The 27,392-nt window shown below is 53.8% G+C and overlaps 2 protein-coding genes across 8 annotated transcripts in view; both read right to left on the bottom strand.

Annotated features, from left to right (window-relative positions):
• The window catches only part of NLRC3 (NLR family CARD domain containing 3), a 29,226-nt gene extending 22,602 nt beyond the window's left edge, over positions 1–6,624 (bottom strand). For 6 of the 7 annotated variants that reach the window (XM_061152708.1, XM_061152707.1, XM_061152702.1 and 3 more), the window contains exon 1: positions 5,969–6,256. The gene's annotated coding sequence lies outside the window, so the exon portion shown is untranslated. The other variant, XM_061152704.1, reaches the window with a different exon arrangement.
• Positions 6,625–9,258: 2,634 nt separating this feature from the next.
• SLX4 (SLX4 structure-specific endonuclease subunit) lies at positions 9,259–26,390 on the bottom strand. Its single transcript, XM_061153886.1, has 16 exons — positions 26,327–26,390; positions 25,312–25,890; positions 23,789–24,010; positions 22,604–22,648; positions 21,838–22,027; positions 20,751–20,963; positions 20,117–20,325; positions 19,688–20,004; positions 18,937–19,171; positions 18,473–18,561; positions 17,436–17,582; positions 16,417–16,586; positions 13,401–15,598; positions 11,741–11,840; positions 10,762–11,178; positions 9,259–10,302 (listed from the first exon to the last, which is right to left on the bottom strand). The coding sequence occupies exons 1-16, from the start codon at positions 26,388–26,390 to the stop codon at positions 9,912–9,914; spliced, it is 5,586 nt and encodes a 1,861-aa protein (XP_061009869.1). The 3' UTR covers positions 9,259–9,911.
• Positions 26,391–27,392: the final 1,002 nt, after the last annotated feature.

Here is a 27,392-nt window from a genome sequence, read left to right on the forward strand (position 1 = left end):
TGTCAAGTCAAGGCTATGGTTTTTCCAGTGGTCATGTACGGATGTGAGAATTGGACTGTGAAGAAAGCTGAGCGCCGAAGAATTGATGCTTTTGAACTGTGGTGTTGGAGAAGACTCTTGAGAGTCCCTTGGACTGCAAGGAGATCCAACCACTCCATCCTAAAGGAGACCAGTCCTGGGTGTTCATTGGAAGGACTGATGCTGAAGCTGAAACTCCAATACTTTGGCCACCTCATGTGAAGAGTTGACTCATTGGAAAAGACCCTGATGCTGGGAGGGATTGGGGGCAGGAGGAGAAGGGGACGACAGAGGATGAGATGGCTGGATGGCATCACCGACTCGATGGACATGAGTTTGAGTGAGTCCGGGTGTTGGTGATGGACAGGGAGGCCTGGCCTGCTGCGGTTCCTGGGGTCTAAAGAGTCGGACATGACTGAGCGACTGAACTGAACTGAACTGAAAGTTTCTGGTGAGAAGTCTGCTAATAATCTTATTGAGGATCCCTTGTATGTGATGATTTGCTTCTCTCTTGCTGATTTCAAGATTCTTTTTGTTTTTTGAAAGTTTGATTATAATGTGTCTTGATGTGGGTCTCTGGATTAATCTGACTTGGGGTTTGTTGAACTTCCTATATGTTTTATAGTGTATTTCTATGTGGGAAAAAAAATCAATGTGCAAAGGAGAATTATGATAGGATACTTAAAAAAAAAATAGGATGCCATTTTTGTCTGGCTAGACGATAGCTGGAAATATATGACAGTGGGATTAAGGAAGTGTTTCTTATTTTGTGAATTTCAATTGCTTAGATTTTGCTAACTGATATGTATTGCTCTCCCCGCATTTAAAAAGATCACTTATAGAATTATAAAGGTAAAACACTAAAATCACATAGGTAATATAAAAGTAAGTAAAATATAAACCTCACTTCCACTCCTCACGGGGAACCTATTCTGGTTGATGGTTGCTTTTTTTTTTTTTAATAACGTAGGTGCTAGTGCAATAGGGAAAATGAAAGAAAGAAAAGACATCAAGATTGGAAAAGGAAAAGATAAATGTATGTGATCAATATTCATAGTTGACATGATTGTATATATTGAAAATCCAAAGGAGTCTATGATAGAACTGTTAGAACAAATATATGAACATCAGGTTTCTGGACACAAGATCAATGCACAAAAAGGATCAGTTATATTTGTAGTTATTAAGTAACACTCAAATCAAAAGTAAAAATTCTAAATGCCATAAAAATATCCAATATATAAGAATAAATCTAGCAAAAAATTTTCATGACCTCTACACTGAAAACTATAAAACAATTAAGAAGACCTAAAATTAGGGATTTGTTATGTTCATAGATTGAAAGACTTAATATTATTAAGATGTCTGTTTTTCCCAAATGGATTAATAGACTGACATCCCAATCAGAATCCCAGCAGGCTTTTTGGAGAGGGGGAAGAGAGGCAAACTGATTGTAAAACATAAACAGAAAACCTTAAAATAGACAAAATCACTTCGAAGAAGAACAAAGCCTGAGGACTTACAGTACACAGTATCAAGACTTAGTATAGGGGCTTCCCTGGTGGTCCAGTAGTTAAGAATCCACCTGCCAATGCAGGGGACATGGGTTCCATCTCCGGTCTGGTAAGATCCCACACACCACCGGGAGATAAACCTATGTTCCACAACCATTGAGCCCTCAAGCCAGGAGAAGGCAGAGTGAGAAGCCCACCCACCGCAACTGGGGAGTCGCCCCCAGTCATTGCAGCTAGAGGAAGCCTGCGCACAGCAACAAAGACCCAGTGCAGCCAAAATATATAATTTTTAAAGAAACTTCTCTTAGAAAAAAGCACAAAACCTAGTATACAGCTATAGATATTGGTACAAGGGCAGACAAGTAGACCAGTGCAGTAGAAGAGAGGGTCTAGAAACAGACCCACATATATACGATCACTTGGTCATATGGGATCACTGGGTTTATAACGGGGCTTCACTGCAGTTCAGTGGGGAAAAGGTGGTCTTTGCATTAAACTGTGCTGGCTAATGGAATGTTCATGTGGGAAAAAGGAACCACCCCTACCTCACACCATACACAAAACATTAATTTAAGCTGGATCGTAGATCTACATGTGAATGCTGACACAGTCAAGCCTTAGAAAAAACATGGGAGACATCTTTATGAACGTGGCCTAGGTAAAGATTAAACAGAACATAAGACGCACTAACCATGAAGGAAAAGAACAGTATTTTGGGATTCAGGAATATCTGAATAAAATAAAATCAGGAATATCTGTTTGTTAGAAGATATATTTAAAAGGATGAGAAAGCAAACCACTGACTAGGAGATGACATCCCAAACACATTAATTAATCAGTAAGAAACAAAAACCGAATGATAAAATGAGCCAAAAACTTGAAGAATATCACAAAAGAGAATATCAATAGTCATTAGAGAAATGCAAGTTAAGATCACTCTGGAAAAATGTTTGTTAGTAATAAGGTTAAATATGCATATTTCTGTGACCCAGTAATTTCCCCCTGGGGTATAAACCCAACAGAAATGAGTGATTATGTCCACCAAACCACAGATCAGAATATTTACAGCAGCTTTGTTAATAAAGTCCAAAAAAAATGGAAACAACCTATGTCCATCAACAAAAGAATGAGTTTTTTTTTTAACGTTCATATAATGAAATCCTACATAATAAAGAACAAGAATAAGCTACTGATATCCTCAACAATATGGCTGACTCTCACAGACATTGTGAGAGAAAGAAATCTGATGCAAAAGGGACACCCTCTGTGATTCCATTTGCAGGGAGTTTAAGATCAGGCCAGACCAATCTGAAAAGATAGAGGTGAACATAGTGGTCACCTTTGGAGGTAGTTCTGACTGGACAGGGGTGTGAGGGAGCCTTCAAAGGTGCTGGACACCTCTACCTATTAATTTGGACAGAGTAAAAATCCACTGCATGCTTAAGTTGCGAACTCTGTGTGACCTTATGGACTGTAGCCCACGAGGCTCCTCTGTCCATGGGATTCTCCAGGCAAGAATACTGGAGTGGGTTGCCATGCCCTCCTGCAGGGGTTCTTTCCCGACCCAGGGATCGAGCCAGTGTCTTTTATGTCTCCTGCATTGGCAGGTGGGTTCTTTACCGCTAGCACCACCTGGGAAGCCCCAGGCGCACTTTACTGGCTAAGTTATACCTCAATTTAGAGAAGGCTATGCTTGCGGCTATTGGAGAAGGAACCCACTCCAGTATTCTTGCCTGGAGAATCCCAGGGACGGGGGAGCCTGGTGGGCTGCCGTCTATGGGGTCGCACAGAGTCGGACACGACTGAAGTGACTTAGCAGTAGCAGCATGCTTGCAGCTGTCTAAAAGTTCAAATATACGTAAACGAAAACAAAGCAATTACTCCTACAGCCTCTTCTTACATGAGCTGGAACACCCAGACCTGTGTCCTGCTCTCAGTGAGATGTCAGGGTGTGGCCCATGGTGGACACAGCCCCCTGCATTGGATGTCCAGGTGCACTCACCAGGTAAGAACTAACTGTCTGTGCCTTGCTGGGGACAGGGTGGTGGCCAGGAGTACTCGGGACCATGTGGAAGAAGGGGCAGGCTCAGTGCCTCTAGGACATTGTCTGGAGCACTGTATATTTTTTTAATTTAAAATTTTTATTGTGGTAAAGTGCACCCTGGTGGCTCAGTGGTAAGGAATCTGCTTGCAATGCAGGAGACCGCCTACAATGCAGGAGACCCAGGTTCGATTCCTGCATCAGGAAGATCCCCTGGAGAAGGAAATGGCAACCCACTCCAATATCCTTTCCTGGGAAATCCCACGGACAGAGAAGCCTGGAGAGCCTCAGTCCACGGGGTCCCAAAGAGTCCACCACCACCACCAAAATGTACATAACATAAGATTTACTATTTTAACCATTTTTAAGCATTTGATTCAGTGGCATTGGGTACATTTACAGTGTTATGCAACACCACTAACATCCACCTGTAGAACTTTTTCATCTTCCCAGAGACTCTGGCTCCCATCCCTCTTTCCCCAGCTCCTGGTCACCACCAGGCCAATTTCTGTTCCTGTGAATCTGATGACTCTGGGTTCCTCATGTAAGTGGGATCACACAGTGTACTTGGCCTTTTGCATCCGGCCTCTTTCACTGACCATAATGTTTTCCAGGCTCATCCATGTTGTAACATGTATTAGAATGTCTTTCCTTTTTAAGGCTATATCATATTCCATTTTATGGGTGGACCACATTTGGTTTAGGCCTCCACCCTTAGGCAGACACTGGTTGTTTCTGGTTTTTGGCTCTTGTGAGCAATGCTGCTGTGAACAAGGGAGGACAGATTAGCGGTTCAAGGCCCTGCTTTCAGCTCTTCAGTGTGTCCGCCCAGAAGTGGGGTGGCTGGGTTACATGGCCATTCTCTGCAGCACTCTTTTAGAAAAGCCACTGCTTAGTCCAGCCACACAGAGACTTCACTGGTTCAGGGTAGGGCGCCTACGTGGATGCATGGGAAAGCTGCTCAGATGATTCTAATGAGCAGCCAGAATGGAGAACCCCTGGGCCAGAGAGCGGTTAGGCAAGCGACAAAGAAGGGACAGCAGCAGGCAGGAGTGAGTGGGGAGGAAGAGGCCAGCCGCGTGTGCCTGGGAAAGTGGCGGGGGCGGTGAGCTCCCCCACTCTGGGTCCCGTTAGCCACTGGCACTGGGGCAGATACTCCCTCCTCATCAGACACCCATCCTTCTTGCCCCACTAAGCCTTGCCTAGGGTTGCCAGATTTATCAAATTAAGATACAGGACACCTAGTGAAATTTTAATTTCAAGTAGACAACAAGTAATTCTTTTCAATTTTTCTTTTGGGTTTTGGCTGCACCGTGCAGTATGCAGGATCTGAGTTCCCCAACCAGGGATCAAACCCGTGCCCTTGCATTGGGAACACAGAGTCTTAACCACTGGACCTCCAGGGAAGTCCCCAAATAATTCTTTTAGTATCTCTCATGTAATACTTGGGACATACTTACACTTTAAAAGAAAAAACCACCTCATTGTTTAATTTGAGATTCAGAATTAATAGACTGTTCTGTCATCTGGCACCCCTTCTTGGATAAGAGCCCCCCACAACCTGGCTTCCACCTTTGGACCGGTAAGAACAGAGGAGAGGAGCCCAGCAGGTGGCCCAGGAGCCACCCCATTCCCAGGATCTCCCCGGGTGTTTGCTGCAGGGTGGCCTGCAATGAGTAAAGGTGAGCCCCAGAGCTTGGGGAAGTAGGGGTCTGCACTCAGCAGACAGGGAAGAAGCCTGGGGCCCAGGATCCTGGCCATGGGAGAGGACCCCAGGCCAACAGCCACCCTGGACCCGCTCCGTTGCGCCCCTTCTGAGAAGGAGTCCGTGGTTACTGTCCCTCTTGAAATGATGAGCCTCGTCTCCATCCGTGGGCGCAGCTGGGTGAGGCCCCTGCTGGCTGCTCACCCAACATGAGGGTGACATTTAGGAAGCAGGCTCTGGGTGACCGACCCCACCCCACCCTCACCACCTCCCTGGGTCCTCAGGACGCTGGGCAGGTCTGGTGTTGTCCCCTCCATCTTAAGGGAGGAAGAGGGCTGCCCGGATGGGGCCCAGGTCCGCTGATTTCAAGCTTAACCACTGGGCTGCCCTGCTCAGCATCACCTCTGCCTGCCGGCAGCGCTCTCCAGCTACTTCCTGCTCCTCCCGGCGTCCTGTCGTTGCTACCTGGGGAGCTGGGCTTTGTCGCCTTCGCCCGTGGTGGGTTGCCCTTGGGCATGTGTTTGTTTATCCACACTGTGATCTCGTCCTGCCCAGCAGCTCCCGGCACCCGCAGGGACACCTTACCGGAGCCGCCCCAGCCAGCCCTCCGCAGGGCAGCTCAGGCCTTAAGAGTCATGGTCCTTCCTGTCAGCTGTCTCCTCTTCCTCCCCCGTCCTGCACTCGACTTACCTCCCGAGCCTCATTTCTCCAGGGAGGCCGAGACCGGGGGACTAGGGGTGCTCCATCCTGGCACTTCTGGGCTTCGCCCTGCTCCAGTGGACAGAGGCAGCTGGGCGGAGGGGAGGATGTCCTGGAAATCTCTGCAGCCGGTCAGCCGGGTCCCTCAGGATCCATCCAGGGCAGGAGTGAAGCCCTGTCTGGAGGGACCGGGCGGTGCTGACCACGCAGGGCAGCAGAGACGTGGCCTGCCAGCTCCTGCGCTCCCCCGAGTCCCTGGCTGTCACGGCAGCAGGGGCTCCTCACCTCTTCCTGTGCCGGGCTCCACCTCAGCCCTCCTTCCTGTCTCATTTCAAAAGCCAACAAGCCTCACAGACAAATGAGTGAGCCGTGGCTGCCTCGGGCCAGCTCTCTGGCTTTGTCATCACCCGGAAGGCCAGAGGCAGGGGTTGCTGCCAGGGTTTGCTCCACGGACCAAGTGCCCCTGCAGACCTGAGGCTCAGGGGCAAGTGATCCAGCCAAGGCTACAGAGGAGACAGGCTCACGTCAGCAGACCTTTGCCTTTTGGGGGTGGTGGTGGTGGTGGGAGACCAGGCACGTGTGGGGCGTTCAGTGATTTGCCCAAGGCCGCATGGCAGGCAGCGGGCCTGGACAGGGCTGGAGCTGCATCCTCCCGCCCTCCTCCCCCACCCCCACCCCGCTTTCCTTCTCTCTAGCACCCAGCAGGCACCTTTGCTGCAGCCGTGCCCCACAGTGTCTTCCTGTCCCCAAGGCAAGTCAGCTGCACCTGAAACACCGGGCTGTGGCGGCTCACTCAGGCCCCTGGAGGTGGGCCTCAGCTCACGGGCTGCCTCAGTGGGGAAGGACACGGCCCAGCATGAACGTGAGAAAAATTACAGAGGAGGAAAAATACAGGACATCCTCTGGTGCAGACAGGGAGCAAACCACTCCATGGGAAGCCACCGAGAGCAGCAGGTGATGATGTGCGGGCAGAGTGACGGGAGGGGGCCTCAGCTTACCTCTGCGAGCAGGTGGGAGCCAGCGATGGTTGCAGAGTGGGAGGGTGGTAGGCTCAGATGCCTGCAGCAGCTTGTGTGTGAGGGGAGGTGGGAAGGGGCATGTGTTGTCAAGAGCTGCGTGGGTGATGGAGGGGAGAGGGGAACCAGGGCGGCAGATTGGAAGTGTTTTGTACAGGGACACCCTCCTGGCCACCCTTCCTGTCCCTCCCTCTGTCTCACGTGCCGGCCGGGTGCTGGGGGGAACACACAGAGGCTGCCCTCAAGGAGCCCCTGGGGCGCAGGCAGGCAGAGTGCAGACTGGCGGCTGCAGCCTCGTCCGGTGGTGCAGCCCAGGCGTCTGAGAGCAGGCACCCACAGGATGTGGGAACCGCAGGGGCCTGGGGGTGCCTGTCACGCTGCAGAGGCTGGGAGGGCACTCTGTTCCTCCCTCCACTGCTCAGGATCCTGGGCGCGAGCAGAAACAGCATCCTCTGTGGGGATCTCGGGATCACCCCAAGTAGGCACTGCCCCCCAACTTCCCTCCCCCATCGCCCACCCACCCCCGAAGGGATGGCCCGTGGCCGGCAGGGCCGGACCCCAGGCAGCCTCCACCTGCTGCTCTGACAAGTTCGGGGTCCTGTCCTGGCTCTCCTGGAGTGTTCGTGTGTTTGGGGTGGGCATCTCCCGTGGTGGTTCTCACTGTGGGCCTTTCCGTCCACCCGGAGTTGAGGTCCACCAGCAGGCCCTTCCCAGCTTGGCCACAGCCTGAAGCTTCCTGCCTGCAGGGGCCTCTCTGGGGCTGTGCAGGCCCCCGGGGACCCCTTGCCTGGGCCCGGCTCGAGCTGGGCTGTGGGCCTCCTTCGACTGCCGTGAGTGGCCCTGTCCCGGCCATGGCCAGGCCACAGGAAGTCGAACCCACCTGGGAGATCACATCACAGTGCAGCGTGGGCGTCCCTTCGTTTCCTCCGACGGGCGAACGTTCCGCTGCCTGAAGCTCAGTGTGCATCCTTCCTGTCCTGGGTCCCCGCAGCAGAGCCTCTGCAGGCAGACACCATGCCCACTGCCTGCGAGGCCCTGGCTGGCCGGGCCTCAGGGCCCCCTGTGGGCGGTGGAGAGGACAGTTTATCACTGGCTCCTTTTCAGCCTGTTAGCCGGACCTAGCCCCTCGTGCCTGACTCGGGTTTAATTCTTCTAGAAAGTCATGCTGTCCCGGGTGCCGCCAACTATCTGGATGTAGTGGTCTCTGCTGTGGTGGCTGGTTTAACCGCATTTCCATGCTCTGCACTCAGTTCAGGCTGTGCCTTGAGCCTGGCCAGGCCCACTGCTGACTCCTGCTGGCCTCCAGGGATGCCCCGCCTGGATCACACAGGCTGGACCACACAAGGTCTTCAGGATCTTTGGCCCCCAGGCCCACCTTCTCTGGCTTCACCAGCTGGTGGCTTTTTATCAACTTTAATCTCTCCCCCAATGCCTCCTTATCCACCTGGAATTGGTGGTGTTATGGGAGTTGGGATGCTGTCTGAGGAGGGAGGCTCCCAAGACCCCTGTCCCCAGCCCCGGGCTGTGCACCTAAAGCTGAAGGGTCTCCCAGCCAGCGAGCGACCCAGGTGAGGAGCCGGTCGGCTCCCTCCTGCCTGACTTCATCTCGTTCCCCTAACACAGCCCACGGGGGAGGCCTCAAGCCCTTCATGCAGGAAACACACGGGAGCTTCTTTGGTCTGATCAAGCGGGGATCTGAGCCCCGACTTCTCTCTTGTCCACCCCCGGGCAGCAGACACGGGGAAGGCTGGGTCCCCCTCTGCCTGGTTACGAATTAGGACACACAATACATGTTCAAGAAGCCCCGTCTCACCTCCCTGAACGCTGCATGCCGCTGAGGCTCAGCTCACAAACCCCTCTTCCGGGAAGCTGTCCGTTTGGACCACCCCAAGCACTGACCCTCACAGCCGGCACAGGACAGGCCTCCACTAGGTGAGCAGAGGCGCCGGCCTGTTCCCACTTCTCCACAGGGCCCAGCACTTGGGCCAGAGCAAGCTTCACAAACTCACCCTGTTAAAATGCAGATTCCGACCCAGGGGGACAGAGCCTGCAGGTGCTGGGGAGCATGGAGGCGGAGCTCAGCGCCTGCTGAGGGCTCTTGACTGTGGGCGTGTGGGTGGGCAGCGTGTGCGTGAGTGAGGGAATGAACCTCCATTCGTAATAACCAGCAGGCCTGGGTCCCTTGGAGATGCAGACAATGTGTAGGGGTGCTGGGGGCCCCTCCCCACAGCCCGTTACTGGAGTGTGGCATCTAGAAGCTTTCTGTAAAGCCTTTATGTTTTTATTGCACATCATATAAAATGAACTGCACCGTACTTGAAACAGACAAGACATTCACAAGGACGTAGAGACCAAACTTTTCTTCTTTTCCAGCCCTCACCTGTGTTCCGCAGCTACCACATACACTGGCAGAACCAGGTAACAGACAGCTGTCTATTTGGGGGCTGATGCGCGGTGCTGGCCTTCAGGACTGTCTGGTTTGGAGACTGCTGGTGACAATGACAGGTGTCTGGACAGGACAGCTGGGCCAGCAGAGCACCTGGGGCCTGTGGACAGTCAATCTGCTGGTGGAGGCCCAAGCACCGAGAAGGAAGACAGGGCAGGGGCATGCTGGACCCGCCGCCTGCCTCAGGACACAGACATCTGTGACTGGTGGACAGACTGGAAGACACGCCCGGCTCAGGCCCCACCCTGGCAGCTGGCGGCGGCCCATCACCCCTCCTGACACACGTGGAGACAAACACTGGGCAGCAATGAGGGGGGCGGCTGGGCCCCACATCCAGCAGACCACTCTGAGGACACTCCAGGGTACTGAAAGCAGGCTGTTCCAGGGCAGTCACTTGCAGGGGGAGAGTGTGGTCAGAAGGCCTGGGAGCACCACAGGGGCCCGGCCTGTGGATGGACAGGGCCGCAGGCCCTCACAGGCTGCCGGCGGCCGAGACTGGGGAGCGAGGGGCAGGCCTGCCGGCTCTGCCCCTCTTCTTGCCTGTGGGCTGCCGTCTCTTCCTCCCAAGCTTCTTGCGGGTGGCGGCCGTGGTGAAGGTGATGCACTGGGTGTCCAGGAAGTCCAGCAGCTTCCCCGAGGCCACGCGGATACCCTGCTGCTTCAGCTCAGCCTGCAGCTCCGCCAACTCGAGGGGCTGGTACAGCAGGACCTTGCGGTAGAGGGCTGGCTGGGAGCGGATATAGCGCCGCACGGCCTCCTCTGTGGCCACTGCCTGGATGGCCCCCTGGGAGGTGCTGACCGCCTCCTCGCCCGCCTCCTCTTCTCCCGCAGACTCCAAGGCTGCTCCAAACTCATAGGAAGAGCTGAAAAGCACCAGATGGTAACACCTTGCAACACCCCTTCTTTCCACCTCCACCCCAAGACCAGGAGCCTCTGAGGGCAGGAGTGTGTGTCTGCGTCCCCTGCGAGCCCAGCACACGGCAGGGACGGCCCTGGTGCGGCAGGAAGCCCCAGGCGGCTATGTCCTTGGGCACTCCAGCTGCTGGCCTGAGCAGGACCACACTCTCAGCCAGGATCTAATGCCGAGGGCAGCTGCACTAGGCTGGCCCCACTTGTGGGCGAGCATGTGGGAGCCCCAGAGGTCTGCCTGGGAGGCCCACAGGGGGTTGACCTTTAACCCCACCTCAGTCTCCTGTTGTCCAAACCCAGAAGGCAACTGGGACTTCTGAGTGTCGGCCATCAAGCCTTGCTTATGCCAACTCTCAAGGCTCACTGGTCAGAGGACCTAGGAAGCCACTGGCCCTGTGCTTTCATGTGGTTACCTCTGTGAGCTGCAGGAGCTGTCCCCGCTGTCTACAGAGGTTGCCATGGACTCCTGGGAGGCTGGGAACTGGGCGTCCCCGCCAGGGTCCAAAGGCTCCTCCTTGGCTGGTGACACGCTCAGGGCAGAGATGCTGCCACCAGGCTGCTGCTTGTGATGTTGGGGGCCCTTGGTCTTGGCAGGTCCCTTGGACCTCTGGGGAATGCAGCCAGGAGGGGCCTCCAGCTGGGTGTGGCCAGCTGCTCTTGAAGCCTTAGAGGTCTGGGTGGTGTAGGTCTGGCTGCGGGGAGCCGCCAAGGGCAGCTGTGAGGACTGGCCCTCGTCCTCGGAGTCTGACTCCAGCGTCTGGTGAGTGTACTGGAATATCTCCTTCAGTTTCAGGACCATCTGGCGTTTGGGCAGAGGGCGGACCCCAAACCTGAATGCGGAAACAGGTGCACTTCAGCAAAGAGCAAACAGTTATCAACAAATTAAACTGGTGGCTGTGTGTATTGAATCTTAAATGCCTGACTCATGAGCATTCAGAGCTCAGTATCCATCCTGAATACCCACAGAGCAGACTCAGGAATATTCCAGAAGGGCCACACTCTGAGTTGTGAGTGGCAGGGTAGCAAGGACCTCCCTGGGGCCCAGGGTGAACAGTGGAATTCACTGGAATGTGATAGTTGTGATGTTCTTTGAAAAAACCGGGTCTCCATCCTCAGACCATTAAGGCAAGAGTCCCATTCCCACCCACGTGGCACGTGGAGGCCTGTCCCCAATGGGTGACCTGGAGGAGCATGTTTCTCAGCCCTGAGTCACATGGGGAACAGTAGGTGAAGAGCCAGGAGTCATGCACAGCCCCCACCAACCAGAGGCTCCTGCCACCAGAGCCCAGAGTGGACCCCCACAGCAGACCCTCCTGTTCCCCACTTGGCTGAGCCTGGACACACACGGGAGGGAGGGTCTGCTCAGAACGAGCTTTCCCGCAGGACACCAACCTGTCCAGCTCTTTCTTCAGCACCGGAGTCTCCATGATGGAGTACCTTGGCATTGGGGTTATGGGCACTTTCGGGGGCAAGTTCTTCCGATCAGCACCTTCTGGACAGAACAAAAGAAACACTTTTCAGCAGGAGAGCCTCTTCTGACTCTGGAAGTGTCACCCAGATACTTTGCCCGAGCTGCCCTCACTCTGGGAGAGCGGTGATGTCCACCCTTCCCCGCTTGACTCCGGCATCCTATCTTCCTGTCAGGAAGCATCACATGGCACATGGTGAAGGTCAGGGCTCCGCAGTGCTGACGCTGCTAGGGGCTCAAAGGCAGGTAAGTGGGGGTCAGGGGTCGGGCTGAAGGGGCAGTAGGGTGACTGCTTATAGGGACAGGATTTATTTTTGGGTGATGATGCAAACATCCTGGAATCAGACAGTTGCCGAATATTGTATTAAAAGTACTGAATTATACACTTGAAAGGGTGAATTTTATGGTATGTGAATAACATCTTAGTAATGCTGTTCTTTTTTTTTTTTAATCAGTATTTAAAAGACAGCTTAGGTACATGGACTTTGGTTCTTCTCCTTTTTATGAGATGGAGCCTTTTGAGACACCAATAAAAACAACAGTCTCCTGAAAAATGCACAACGTTCTTTATACAATTTCAGAGAGTCTGTCACCCCCGTGAATCTCCCCTCAGTTCTAAGATCCCCTGGTCTCAAGTCTCCCAAAGTGGTTCTCACACACCACCTGGGCACCTGTTAGAAATGCAAATTCTTGGTCACACCCCAGATCTCCTGAAGCAGCAGCTCTGGGGTGGAACCTGGCCTGGTTTTGAGATGAAAGTCATGTAACTTTTCATGTGAACCGCTCGGTAGCACTCAGGACATTCACAGCGTTGTGCAGCCCCCACCTCTTTCTTGTTCTAAAACATTTCATTCCCCAGAGGAAGCTCCATGCCGGTCTGTCCCCGTTCTCCGCCCCCTCCGCCCCTGGCGATCACGCATCTACTTTCTGTCTCTGTGGACCTGTACATCAGGACGTTCATGTCAGTGGAATCACACAAGCTGGCCTTCTGTGTCTGGCTTCTCTCCCTGAGCACCGTGTTTTCAAGGTTCATCCATGCTGCAGCCTGTGTCAGAGCTTTGTATGGCTGAGGAATATTACACTGTCTGGATGGACCACCTTTTATTCACTTATCAGCTGTTGGACATTTGGGTTGTTTCTACTTTTTGGCTGTTGTGAATAGAGCTGCTGTGAACAAGAGTGTACAGGATGTGTTTGAGTCCTAATCTCAAGTCCTTTGAATGTGGAGTGGAATGACCTGGTGATAATGGCAATTGTTTGACTATTTGAGGAGCCACACATGTCTGCTCTTAAGATGAACCTGAGGGGCTTGTCACAGTCTCCCTGAAGCGCTGGTGAGGTATTCTGGAGTGGGGCCGCAGACAGGGGTCCTTAACAGGTGCCTGGGTGAGTGGTAGGATCCAGGCAGCTTTAGGACGCCCCCACTTACTAGCTTAAGAAGTGTACGTTTGACAGCAGGCCTTTCCTCCCTAACCGCAGAGAAGGTCAGGCAGGCAAGGGGAGGGCTGGCCACCCCTCGCTGTTATTGTGGCTCCTCATGCCCCCTCAGTGTGAAACAAAGACAAACACCCTCCCACTACTCACCTGGCGTCTGTAACTCGTGTGAACTCTGGGCTCCATCTGCGCGCGGCGTCTGGGGCAGAGGAAGAGCCTCTGAGGACCTCTGATCTTCTTCGTTCCAGTCATCCCACAGAGCTGAGTTCAGAAAGCTCTGCCGGTGGCTGCCAGGGGAGTTGGCCCCAGAGGACTTCTCTCGAGACTTCCTCTGGCCAGTGTGGCTCCCTCGGACGGGGGTGGTGCCCAGCAGTGCCGGGGAGCGGCAGTCCCTGCTGTCTGGGGCCCCCTCTGCCCTGCTGCTGGGGCTGCTGGTGCTCAAGGGGCCCGTCCGCTCGAGGTTCAGGTGGTCAATGGGGATTGGTGAGAGGGGTTCCACGTGCCAGCACCAGTCCTCGGCTGGAATCGGGGGGTCGCCGTCCAGCAGGGGGCTGCTGCTCGCCTGCTGGGAGGCTGCCTCCTGCTCGTCTTCACTGTCTTCCACCTCCACCACTTCACTCACGGGAGCCCGAGCCACCAGGCTCTGCGGAGGAGGCGGGCACCTTGGGAGCTGCCCGGGGAGGTCGGCGAGGCCTCCTAAGATGGGTCGGGGAGCCAGAGGAGAAGCGCATGGAAGGCGTCTGCGGCGGGGGCTGGATGCGCTCCTGCAGACCTGCCTTCTCCCGTCAGAGCTTCCAGGAGTGGTGGGGCCCAGGCGTGGGGACGACGTCTGGGGTACGATGACCGAAAACTTACTCGTGGCTTCGGGTTCGTCCCTGTTCTCTAACAGGGCTCTGGGCGTGGGTGGAGACAGCGGGTCTGCTGGTGGCCTGGCCCTGAGGCCTGTGATCTGGGTCTGCGAGGAACAGTCGCAGCTCCTGCCAGCCAGCGGAGTGGCGGGCACCAGCCACGAGGTGTCCGTGGTGGTGCTGTCCTCCTCGGCGCTGGCCCCCAGGCGCCCCTCCTGCGGCAGCGGGGCCTGGCTTCCTGTCTGGCTTTGGGGAGGCTCCTGCTCTGCGTCAAGGTCGATGATGGAGAACAATTCAGAGGACTTGGCGCTGACTTCCAGAACTTTCTTGTCTTCTGTGGGACTGTTCAGAAATGATTTTGCTTTGGTTTGCTCCAGCTCCAGCTCTTCATCTGAATCCAGTAACAGGATCACCTCATCTTCTCTGTTCACGCTGCAGGGAGAAGTCTCAGGCCTGGAGCTCTGGCGGCCAGGTCCTGACCAGGTTAGATCCATGGGTGGAGATTTTTCTGGGAAGATCAGGACACCTTTACCTCTGCGTTCTAATGGGGAACTACATTCCTTGTCTTTCTGGCCTGGGTCCTCACGTGATGAGGGAAGGCGCCTGGCCCTCTTTGGCTTCGGTGATGAGTTCTGGGAGGCCACGCTGGAAGCTGTGCCCTGCAGCGGGAGGTCACTGGGGCTATGGGGTTGAGGACGTGGCTGGCGAGGACTCCGGCCTTGATGGGGCTGTGGTGGGAAGAAGCATGAGCGTGAGGGGTGTGCCTGCTGGTGGGCAGAGGGATGGAAACCCTCTACCTCCCTTTCCTGGATGGTCCTATTTCCTTCCTCCTGATTGCTCATCACCCGGGAGAGTTCAGGGTATCCAGCTTGAGGTGATGAAAAAGGCTGTTGATCATTATCATCATCAACTGAGCACAGAGGGGCATTCTCCTGCCTCTCTGCCCGGCCTTGGGCGGGGCTGGAGGAGCGGGGAAGAGCCGGTACTCCCTTAGAGGCCTCTGCTTTCTCTTCCCCATTCAAAGCCTGGTTGCTGGGAGGCAGGAGTGTGGATGGTCTTGTGTTTCCCCATTTGGCCGGGGTCTCATCTCTTCCTTGCCCAGATGATTCCAACTGCCCTGCATTTTCTGGCTGTTCTTTATCCTGTTTGCTTGTGAGGATTTCCCCAGAAACTGGACCATCCTCCCTGAGCAGGTTGCCTTCTTCCTTTGGCTCTGGGGCTTTCTCCCCCTGGAGCCGCTTTCGCTGAGTAGCTGCGAATTCATAAATTTCTTTCATCTCCTCTTCATTGACCTTTTCTCTGTCTTCTTCACGGCCCTCAGGTTTCAGCAGGGCCTCTGCTCCCTCCTCCTCACCCAGCCACATAGAACGCAGGAGCTCTTGGAAAGTCTCCACTCTGCCGTCAGCGTCCTCATCTTCCTGCTCCTTTTGCTGTCCACCTTCTGCATCCATCACAATGGGCACTTGTTCACACAGGTGAACAAGCTCACTCACCCCAAACCTGCAACAGGAAAGCCACACGTCACCACCCCTGCGCAGAGGCAGCGCCCTGGCTCAGGAGGCTCAGGGCAGGAGTCCTCACGGGCTGGACGGCCATGACTCTCCCTAGCCCTTCCCCACTCCCCTGCGGAGACGGTGCCCAGGTTCATGCCCAGCAATGCCCCAGGCCACTCAGCTCTAGAAACACAGCCTTTGGGGAGGGCCGCTGTGCAGCCTGAGTGTGGGCTGAGGAGGACCGCGGGGCTGGGTGGTTCTGTGACCGGACCCAAAGCACTGGGACTGACACACACGGGGACGCCCAGGCTGGTTCGGGTCAGCCCAGATGCGTGCGCCGGCCTGCCTGGCGCTCTGCCATCTCATCGGTGCCTTGGAGACCCCAGAGGCCGAGCCTGCCCCTCCCCGGGTTCCACCCCAGAGGCCTCATCAGGAAGCAGGATGTCGGGGTGGAGAGACCGGGCAGCTGCAGCGTCAGGGGCGTCAGAGCAAGCATCCTGCTCACGTCCACCTTCTGGGACTTGGAGGGGCGGCCGTTGGGCAGCTCTGGCGGCGGAACTGCTGAGGAGTGGCGGTGCTGGGGGTGGGGGCTGAGACCACCCCCTCGTCACTCCCAGCGAGCGAAAGCCATGGGGCTCCCCTCCAAATGTTCCCTGTGGCCAGAATCCCAGTCAGTATACCCTGTTTAAGGTCACCACTGGCCATAAACTTGGGATTAAAAGGTACAGGAAGGACTCAGCCCTGACCTCTCATGGGCCATCAACCAGATAATCCCTGCCGGTTACTGTCAAAAACCGAGAAGTAAGTGGAAAGAACAGCCCAGACCTCTGGGCCAGAGAGCGCAGGTCGGGGGCCAGCTGGGGAGTCAGGACGCTGTCGGCAGCATAGAGGTAATGCAGGAACGCCTGGGCGGCCTCGGCGCTGACGTCACTCAGCAGCACGCGCTGGTGCCTCAAGTCACCGTCCTCTTCAGCCAGGAAGCCTTCACTGTTTACCTGAGGACAGACGCACATGGAAGAGTTACTATGGGACAGCCGTGACCCGGGACAAAACAGGTCTCAGGAGGTTCTGGGAGCCTCGGTTCTCGTCCCGGGATAGGCGTTAGCCAGAGTTGCTCCGTTTAGCTGACCAGGAATTCTGCAGGTTAGGGCACAAAACTTGTCTGTTTCCAAACTCAAGTCAGTGATAGAGGCTCAAGAAGCCAGTCAATTCTCTCTCGACAAGCCTATCAAAGGCACTAGAACCTTCTGACAAGACTGGCAGCAGTTTCCAGGATTCTTGCGATGCCACGTTCAAGTCGACATGACAACATAGAAATGTCATAGCAGCTCAGCCTTAAAGAGGTCAGTTAGGGACCTTCCTGGTGATCCAGTGGCTAGGACTTCACACTCTCATTGCCAAGGGCGAGGGTTCAATCCCTGGTTGGGGAATTTAAGATTCCTCAAGCCACACAGCATGGCAGAAAAAAACAGAAGGTGATTATAAGACTTCACTGATAATGTAAATAGAGGAAAAGGAAACAGTTCTGGGGAAAAAAGGATTTTTATTCAATGGAACAAGAAATCTGATGTTTCCCAATCCTGAGCTCATCTCCTCATAGCACTTCTTGACCTCAAACCTGTCTTCTGCAGGGAAGCACAACCTTGATGCATCAGAGGAAGAACAGGTCAGGGGCAGAGGGCGGAGAGTAGGGGTGTGGGGAGGAAAAGGGGCAGGAAGACAGAGGGAGAGGCTGGGCACAGAGGAGAGGGTGGAAGGGGGGAAAGGGGTAAGAGGGAGGGGAGGGAGGAGGGAAAAGAGCAAAGGGGGAGGAGGGGAAGGAGGCCACCCGGCCACGCACTTACATGCTGCATGAGAAGTGGGCATCGGGCATAGAGCACAAACTTGTGGGCATAGAGCACCTCCCCGCTGTCTGTCTGAAACTGAATGTCGCTCAGGTGTGGGTTGTTGACCATGGCACTGAAGTCGGCCACCAGCAAACCAAGGGCAAGCTGAAACGAGAGGGGAGAGAGTGGCCACTCCCACCGTGGCCCCCCAACCATGCAGGTGCCCAACAGACAGGGCGTAGGCGGCCAGTCAGGGCCTCCTGCTGCTCCCCACAAGGTCTGACGTTGGGCTCCACCCTGAAGTTACCTTCAGGCCCTCAGAGACAGGGAACAGCAAGACCCAGTCCTTTCTCAAGTTCTCTGTCACACCCAATCCCCGGCCTAGACAGGAGGCCTGGCCCGTGGAGACGGAGGCCCGGCGCATGGAGAGGCATGGGTGATGGCCTCACGGGACGCGGTGGTGGCGTCAGCAGCTGCTAGGTTTCCGTGAGGAAGCCACCAGCCCAGCCGGATGTGACAGGTGGGACCTTAGCCCAAGCAGCTGTGGGGTCGGCTGGAAGGAGTCCATATCCCTTCTCTGACACATGCCACATTCCCAGGGAGAACTTGGTGACGAGCGCTTGGCTGATAGCGATGTGCTCACGGTACGATAACTTCTCTAAGGGAAACCCAGTTTCTAACCCAGAAAGTCACTAATACAGAACATGAACTGTTAGCCGGAGGCCTCCAGGACTCTCGCGAGTCAGTCAGTCAGTCCCATTGGCTGGATGAAGCACCCTCACAGGGCAAGGGTGTTCCCCGGGCCCCAGGACAGAGTAGGCTCCCGGGGCCGGGCTACTGAGGCGCCCCTGGGGTTCAAGGAAAGGGACAGAAGCCTCATGGCAGAGCCCGGACAGGACAGGAGGTCCCGTGGGTGCTCGCCTGGCTCAGCTCAAAGGCTGTCAAGGGGTGTCTGTGGACTCTGCAGGGGCCTGGAGGCTGACTGTGAGCCGGCTGCACTGGACAAGCATCACAGCCATGACCATGGAGCCGCGAGCAGGATCAGACATGCTCACCGAAGCCCGGCCGCCCTCCTCCAGGTACTTCTCCTTGGCTGGCAGGACAAACCCAGTCAGTGGAAGGCCGCCGAGCGACAAGTCCATCCCTGAAAGGATTTGCAGGTTAAAAACATCAACCACCTGGGAAACAACATCACCCGGGCTGACCCAAGGACGTCGTCATGGAAGGCGATATGCCCAGAGGCCACCTGCATCACCACCCCCACCCAGCAGAGTTGTACTCGGGAGAGAAAGCCAAAATCAACCCTCAAACCACTTGCTCTGGCAAAAGGCTCTGTCCTCGGTCAAAGCTGAAGGAAAACTGACGGACTCGCCTAAGTCACATTCACCTTTGGGGAGGAAGGAAAGCACCCAGAGAGACTACCTCCTCCCGCCAGACAGGGTGAACCGGGACTGCGGACCCGAGTGGCCATCACAGCCCTGGTACCAGGGCGGGGAGGCCCTAAGGGTCGGGGCCTCACCTGCAGCCCCTTCCGAGCCAGCCAGGTCCCTGCTGCACGGGCTGGCGGGCAACCCCTCTCCCGCCAGCTCCAGCAGATCCTGCAGGGCCTGGCGCTCCCTCTGGCTGGTGGAGGGCACTGGGCTCCGGAGGCTGTGGCCCACAGAGTGGGCGCCGTGGGCAGAAGGGGGTGTTCCCACACTCAGTCCTGGCGGCTTGGGTGGTCGTGGCAGCCGCATGGGCTCCTGAGTGAGACCCTGAAAGAAGCGGGTGAGCCAGAGTGAGTGCGTGGCCTCCACAGTCGCCACCACCTCGAGGGACCTGGGGAGCAAGCCCTAGCCAGAGCCACTTGGGAAGCCTGTCGCCATTACCCCTGTCAGCAGGCACCTCTGCCTTGGCATGGGCCACGCCTGGGGCCTTTGCGTCTACAAAAGGGGCCCCCGCCCTCCCAGCATCATCTAAATTGTTTCGAGCAGGTGAGTGCCGATTCCAGACACCTGTACACAGGCCTGTCCGGTTCCTGGGTCCCATCACAGGCAGATTATACCAGTCCAGGGTAGGACCTGGTATAATTCTGAACTCTCCAGAATCTTAACACATTTGGAAACCTGTGGGCCTCCCAGTTCCTACTGTGCGAACCGTCTGGTTGTTGCAAAGACAACACCCTAGATTCCACACCACGGCCCTCGGCTTCCTCCCCTCCGCGCTTGGTGCTGCAGCCGGAGCCGCCACCCTCTCCCCAAGCCCACTTGCCCCACCGGAAGGGAACGCACCTTGGCGGGCCGCTGGGGCACCAGGGGAGGCACCAGGCTGGCTGTGTAAAAGGACTCCAGGGCCCCAGCCCCGGTCAGCGCACTGGCCTCCCACAGCAAGTTCTGCGCCCCTCCGGGCGGTCGCAGGGCCCAGCTGCCCCTGGCCAGCTCTTCCTCTTGGATCCTGCTGGCAGGGAGCGGCGGCGTGCTGGACAGCTCCACCTCCTCCGACAGGAGCTGGGCCACGCGGTCCTCTATCTGCCGGCCCGTGGTCTCCGGGTCCTGGACTAACAGCTGTGGGGGGGATGCGGGGGCTTTCTTCTTGCGGGTTTTCTTCTCTGGAGAAAAAACAGAAGCAGCACGGAGTCATCCTCCCACCGGGGACCCCAGGGGAAGCTTTGGCAGCTGCCACGCGGCCAGGCTTCTCAGCAACCCCCTCAGCCGCCGCACCTGCTCCTAGTCTCGTCCTCTCTGCAAAAGCGTTCCCCAGGCTGAGCGCTGCCGGCACCGCCTCCCGCTCTGTCTCCGAGCGGGACAGAGCCATGGCCACCAGCAGGTCCTCGGATGGTGCCTCGGGCCCAGTGACCTTCCGCCTCTTCCGTGGCTCCTTCTTGGTGGTGGCTCCCTTCCGCTTCAGACAGCCAGCTCCATCGCTGAGGCTTAAATGGCAGCCAGACCGAAAGGTGAGTGAGGCTAGAGGGGTGAGCAGTTCCTGCTCTGAGGGTCCCCACTCGACCCGGGAGGGCTGGACCCCTTCTCCTCAGTGGGGGCAATGAGAGGAAAGGGATAAACGTGGATCCAACATGCAGAAGGATCAGCAGCTTCTGTGCTCAAACTGTCAGGGACGGGAAGATCTCGGGAAGGACTCGTGGAAACCAGTCCCTGCCAGCTGGTCTGTTTACGAGCCTCTGAGGATGGAGCGCTGTCCCCTCCCAGTCCCTATGGATTCTGTACCCAATTTCCTTCTGAAGCATTTCATCTCCAGAATCAGCGCTCTGTTGTCCTCCACCACTACAAAAGGCCTTTTTCTTTTTTTAAAAAAAATCAACATACTTCGATTTTTCTTCCTTTTCCTTTGACTTACCTGGGTGCCGGAGTGCCCGAGGTGCCCACAGGCTGAGCCGTCTGCAGCCGCACAGCCTGGAGCAGGAGCTGCGGACCGACCTCCATCTTCACCGCACACTGTTTCAGGTGACTGATTCTGCTCTTCAGGGTGAGAAATGGCTTGCCGCAGATGGGGCATTCAGGGATCGGAGGCATGGGAAATCTCAGTGCCTTTTCAGCCTCATCCAGGCACCTGGAGGAAGACAGCAAAGGTGGGACCACCCTTGCCTGGTCATGTGATTGTAGATGGGGCTCAGGTCAGTGTGGTCGTGCTATGGGCCAAGGCTTGCTCCCCCCACAAGCTGGTCCCTCCCAACAGCCGGCAGCCAGCCTCCAGACACTGCATTTAGGTTTCTGTGAGCAAAGGTGTCTGAGGAAAGCAAGGATATATTAAACACAGAGTCACCAGATTCAACATATGACCCAGCAATTCTAATCCTAAGTACAAACCCCAAAGAACCGAAAACAGATACTCAAGCAAATACATGAAAAGTGTGTTCACAGTAGCTCTATTCACAAAACCCAAAAGGTGGAGACAGATGTCCATCAGTGGATGAGTGGATGAACAAGATGTGGTCCATCCATACAGTAGAATATCATCAAACCATAAAAAGGAGGGAAGCACTGAGACAGCACACCACGGATGACCCCTGCACACACTCTGATGAATGAAAGACGCCAGACACAAAAGGCCCCATATTGTGAGTCCACTTATGTCTGGAACTGTAAGTCCCCAGAGACAGAAGGCAGGTGAGTGGTTGCCAGGGGCTGAGGAAAAGAGGGAAATGGGGGTGCCTGCCTCATGGGTCTGGGGCTGACCGTGGTGACGGCTGCACAACTCTGTATGCACTAAGTAAACATAATTGCACTGTTCACTTTAAATGCTGAATTGTATGGTATACAAATTATATCTTAAGCTGTTTTTTAAAAAAAAGCAAGGCTGGACCAACCCTGATACTGAAGTACTAATCTCAAGACTCCCCCCTGGAGATTCCACAGGAGCCTTGGAGCTGGTCACACCTATGGGCAAAGTGAGCAAAGACAGGTGACGGCCGAGCTGCTCCTACCGGTTCATGTGCTGCTGCCTCCGTGTCACGTTCATGGCTGAGAGGTTCTTCTGACAGATCTGGCAAAAGAACAACCCCTTCTCCTCCAGGCTGTCGTCGGGTGCGGACACCTGTTCCTGCCCAAGCTCCTGCTGGAGGGCCAAGGCCACTGCGGTGTCGCTTTCTGTGGTGGGGAGCTTGGGCCCACACCCTGTGAAGACACAAACACCCATGAGGACCAGCTTGTCCCTGGACCTCGTGGAGCACGGACGCTGGGCAGGGCGTGAGAAGCCCAGACCCAGCACTGCTCCGCCTCGTGTGGGGCCCCGTCCGGGGAGACTGGACACCAAGCAGGGTACTCCCCAAACTTTTAACAGGCACAAACACCCCCAGGAAGCTCGTTAAAGTGCAGGTTGGGAGGCTGGCACTCTGGGGGACTAGGTGGAGCCTGAGACTCTGCATTTTGGCCAACTTCCAGGTGAGGCCGATGCGGCTGGTCCAGGACCACTCTGAGCATCAGAGCCCTGAAGAATGTGCCTTTTGTTTCCCGTTTCTGCTAAAGTGGCAACCCTGGGCATCCCAGGATTGTACGGCTCCGACTCCAGTGAATCCTAGGTTTCCTCTTTAAAGCTCAACCTCTCCTACTGCTCTGACTTTTTCTTGCCCTTCCAGGTCAGAGTGGAATGCTGCTCTTGGTTTTTCTTGGCATCAGACCAGAGGATGGACTGATTCTAATCTCGGGATGGTGCCCAAGGCGGCCGTGCCCACTGTTGCGGCCCTGTCATACCTGATGTTGCCGGAGCAGACCCTTGGCACTCACGCAGGATATGCCCTAAGAACAAAGCCAGAAAAGCACCATACTTCATTTTGGTCCAGTACTTATTTTAAACAAAGAAATGGTTTATCTCTCCTGTTTATTACTGGGTATGATGTGAAGACTGATGGAAACAACTGAGTCACATGCAGGGCAGGGGTTGGGCTCATGCACTGGCTGAGTGACCCCTCTGCACTGCTTGGTGCCCCGTGGACCAAGGACTGATGCCACATCGCTGTGTCAGCTGCGTGGGCCTTCGGGGTAGCCTGAGAAAGCTCAGTAGTCTTGAGGTGAAACCTGCAAGTAAATACTGGGAAACTATGGATTTACTGGCTGTAGGTCTGTCAATAGTTTCTTCCTATTCCTTTTCCTTTTGTGTATTTTCACCAGGGATGAGGATTCCTGTTGTTTAGGGGATAAAGCACCACCTGACAGTCCAAGCCTCCTGGGGTGGTACAATGTGCAGCATATGGCACTTCCCTGCAGGAAAGGGTTAAATGACAACAGGCAAAAACAAGCAAATCCAGAAAGTGGGGAGTTTTAAAAGACAATTGTCCTGGATTTTTCAAGAAGTCAGTACCACAAAAAACAAGGACAAGATAAAAGACTGTTACAGAGTCTAGACCAGAGGGACTACTGAGCCACGGCTATAAGCAGCAGGTGACGAATCCTTGTTCAGGAAGAGTTCGCTACAGAAGCGGTCCTTGGGGTAACCGGGGAAATCTGAATGTAAGCTGGACAGCAAGCAGTGTTCTGAAATCACATGTGTTTATGGTATTGTGGTTATGTAGGAGAGTCTAGGGGTGAAGCATCACGATGTCTATGACTTGCTTTCCGATGGTACAGAAGTGTCCATTTATAGAGAAAAGTGTGGCAGAATGTCCACTGTTTGTTAAATCTAGGTTGAGAGCATAGCGACTGCATTATAAAATATTTTTCTGACTCTTTTCAATGGGAAAATTTTTGTAATAAGAAGTCAAAGTAAAAAAAAGAGGAAGTGGTACCTTCTCAAAGAAGCTAAGTGAGAAATGACCCAGGTGACCCTCTGTTCTCTGGCCAGAGTGGCAGAAGGCCCACCCCAGGCTGAGAAAGCAGGCTCCTTCCTGACCCCTTTCCCCCAACGTCATCCCTGTTGGGAAGACAGCGCTTCCTTCATACCGTTAACCGCCATCACATCCTGAGGGCCCTTTGGGACATTCTCTTCAGGTGCAGCCTCGAGCGAGCAGCCTTCAGAAGCTCGTTTTAAACGCTCGGGGTCTGCTCTCTTGAACTGCTGCATTCGCTGGAGCACCAGCTCTGCTGCCCTGGGTTTGGAGGGACTTGGCACCGTCGCAATCAGACAGGAAGGAGGGGGCTGTGAGAGGCTGTCCGTGGTGGCCTCTGGCAAGGAGGAGAACATTCACATGCGTCAGTTCTAGCAGGAGAAACTGAAGGTTCTTCTAGTTTCAAAGACCTCAGATTTCAAAGGGGTCCTTTACTGACTACATTAGGTGTAACTCTGAAATACTGATTGCTTTTTGGTAGCCTCACTGTTTGTGGTGATAAAAATATCCCTGCCATATGTATCTGTGACGGGAGGGGGCACATTTCTGAGGTGATAAACATGTTCTAAAATTAAGTGGTGGGGATGGTTGCACAACTCTGTGAATAAAGTCACTGAACCGTCCACTTACAAGGGGTCAATTTTATAGAATGTGAACTGTATCTCTATAAAGTTGTTATTAAAGAGTTATTAATGACAAACACTTGTATCTTTCTAGGTCAGAAGTTCTCTTTTAACTTGGTGTCTGAAGATGACCTCTGGGGGGATCCATGCAGCCCCTGATGCTGCATGTCATCCTCGCAGGTGTGTTTTTAGGGGGAGCAGTGCAGTGGTCTGGGGGAAATCAAGCATAGCTTTCACTACACTCTCAAAGGGAGCGTGAAAGACCAATAATGTTTTGGCAATATTAATGAAGCCTTACAACAGTCTCTGAACTAAGGCTTTACCACCACTGCACGGGGGAGGTCATGCTGACCACATAGGTAAAAAACATTATTTGAGATCAGGAAGTGAAGGTGAGAAAAATTTAGAAACAGAACTGAGTCCAAAGATCTTGTGCTATATTATATATGCAAGGCTGGTTTTCAGTTCTGCATGAAGAATGTATGTTGAGCATGTGGTTTAATACACTAGGGCGGCAGGGTGAGCAAGTTGCTTTAAACAAATAAACAGAGAACAATAAAAGGTGTTTGGAGGAGATAGGAAGGACAAGAAGATTCTCCTGGGACTCAAACCCACATGGCACATGCCTTCTACCTTCTCAGCAGCCTAACCAAATTGGCTCACCCACTGCAACTTACCCACTTTGGAATGAACTCAAGAAAATGAGAGAAGTAGCATTATTTTCATGTTCATTAAAAAAAAAAACACAAACTCATGTTAACTGCATGATGTAAACGTTAATAGGAAAATGAAAGAGCAGACGGCCCCAAATATACCATGTAGAGAATTCATCAAGGGTTATGAATATTTTCTTAATGACTATTGTTTAAAACAAGAGTCAGCAAACTATGGTCTTGGGCAGGCTGCCTATTTTTGTAAATGAAGTTTTGCTGGAACACAGCCCATTCAATTACACATCATCTAAGAAGTAGTTTGTGAAAGAGACTGTATGGCCGGCAAAGCCAAAGAAACTTACTAGCTTTCAGAAAGTTTTCTGATCCTTGGTTTAAAATGGTACAAATCACCTCTGGTGTCCTCTCTGGCAGAGGTTCTGACTGGTTACCTGTCTGGGTGCTCCGCACGCTATCCTGGAGTACAGCAGAAGTGTGTACACCTCCCTCGGTGTTTTCAGGGGGAGCTGGTTCAGTCTCTGGCCTCTTGGGTGCCCCATGCTTTTGAGTCCGTGGGACCTGGCGGCCAGGGCGAGTTTTCCTCTCAGTGGGGCCTTGCAGGGTTTTGCTCTTAGAAGCAGTTGGTTTGGTCCTTTTTGGTTTGCTTCTTATCTGAGTGCCGTTGGAGGCCTTTTGTGTCTTCTTTTCCTTTGACACTTCCTTGGGGCCATTCTTTTTCACCCTTTGGAAAAAGCTGGCACAGAGTTCCTGAAAGTCATCATCTGACTCATCCATCATCTGACAGGTTTGAAGGCTTTCAGGCTGGTCCTGGGAGAAGTGAGGGTCGATATGGGGGCGTGTGCACAGGTGAGAAAGTGAACCCGAGTGTGAGCCTGGCCAGGCCTCATTCACACTGGAAGCTTCATTATGGTTCCTCGCTGCTTCTCACTGTAGTACCTGGAGAATGTGTACAGTTTAGCAGGATGTGCTGTTCCCTCCCTCCATAATGATTTAAAATGTCTTTCTTGGACTTCCCGGTGGTCCAGTAGATAAGAATCCACCTGCCAATGCAGGGGATATGGGTTTGATGCCCAGTCTGGGAAGATCCCACGTGCTACAGAGCAACTTAGCCCATGGGCCACAACTACTGAGCCCGCATGCGGCGACTACTGAAGCCTGTGAGCCTAGAGCCTGTGTTCTGGAATAACAGAAGCCACCACAATGAGATGCCCATGCACCACAATGAAGAGCAGCCCCGGCTCACTGCAACTAGAGAAAGTCTGCGAGCAGTGAGGACCCTGCACAACCAAGAAAGATAAATAAAGTTTTAAAAATGTCTTTCTTCAAACTGAACCTTTGTTCAGCACACTGAAAGCTTACCTTTATTAAAGTTCACATCTGAGAGGGTCTGTTGTCCAGTAGATGCCTCCGAGAGAGAATACATGTGGCCCTGGTGCTTAGGTGATTCTCCAGGATCTCCATGGTGATAAAGCACATTTGATCCATTTAACTTTTCACCTGCGAAAAACCAAAAGCATTTAAGTGTAATTAGATAGACATTGTCATTTTATGTCATTTCTCCCAGGAAGGTACAAGAGCATGTGGAGTATGGGTAAAGTCTTCAGGGTAACAATACATCTGCCAAATACTCAGCTATAGCCTGGTTAACACAAACTAATCATCCTACAGGCTGCCGCAACACGACAGGAGAGAGGGACCTAAAGACCTATCAAAGTGTGTTCTTCCATGGGCAGCAAAACATGTGCATCTTGGAAGAATATAGTTTTTACCAGAGTCTGGGGAATGAATTCCATGAAGAGCAGTCACCACAGAATCAAGATGGTCCCTGAATCCAGAAAAACTATCTCTGGTCCAAGGCCTTCAGCTCTCAGAGGCTCTATCAGCAAGCAATATAATGAGAGAGAGAAAGAGGGAATGTGCACTTGAAGAAACCAAAGACAGGAATACAGCAGGTTCATCCTTCATTGACAGAACCAATTTTTCCAAATCAGAAAAAGGTCACTTTTCTCTATTCTCTCACCCCAGCCATTCTAACCCACGTGACCAGAATGCTGCCCATGTACAAAGGCTGGGCTGTGATTATTTATATTGGCACAGTTTAGTGGAGTTTTGAAAATCAAAACTGAATAACCCAATGGTAGAGAGTTCATTTCAGATACCATAAGGCAGTTTCCATGGTCCAGGTAATCCATTAATCATCTAGTTTTCCAGAGTGGGGCAGACACACACACCTAGAATCAACTTTGCATGGCTCGCTCATTTTCATCTTCCATCTCTTTAGAGAAGCTTCTATTCTTAGTCTTTATCTAATTGAACCCTCTCCACTCCCATTTATTTTCTATCATCACACACTGTTTTCACAGCGGCATTTATCACGTTATTATCACACGTAATAGATTTATTGAATGCCTACTGTGCAGGCAGC

This window comes from Dama dama, chromosome 10, assembly GCF_033118175.1.
Source record: "Dama dama isolate Ldn47 chromosome 10, ASM3311817v1, whole genome shotgun sequence".
Lineage (NCBI taxonomy): Eukaryota > Metazoa > Chordata > Mammalia > Artiodactyla > Cervidae > Dama > Dama dama.

Coding starts and splice junctions, on each gene's coding strand:
- SLX4 (XM_061153886.1), bottom strand. CDS start 26,390: ATGTATTCTCTCTCGGAGGCATCTACTGGACAACAGACCCTCTCAGAT. Junction 20,964..21,837: donor AGGCAGCAGCACATGAACCG/GTAGGAGCAGCT, acceptor GTCTTCCTCCAG/GTGCCTGGATGAGGCTGAAA. Junction 11,841..13,400: donor ACACGAGTTACAGACGCCAG/GTGAGTAGTGGG, acceptor TGTTCTGTCCAG/AAGGTGCTGATCGGAAGAAC.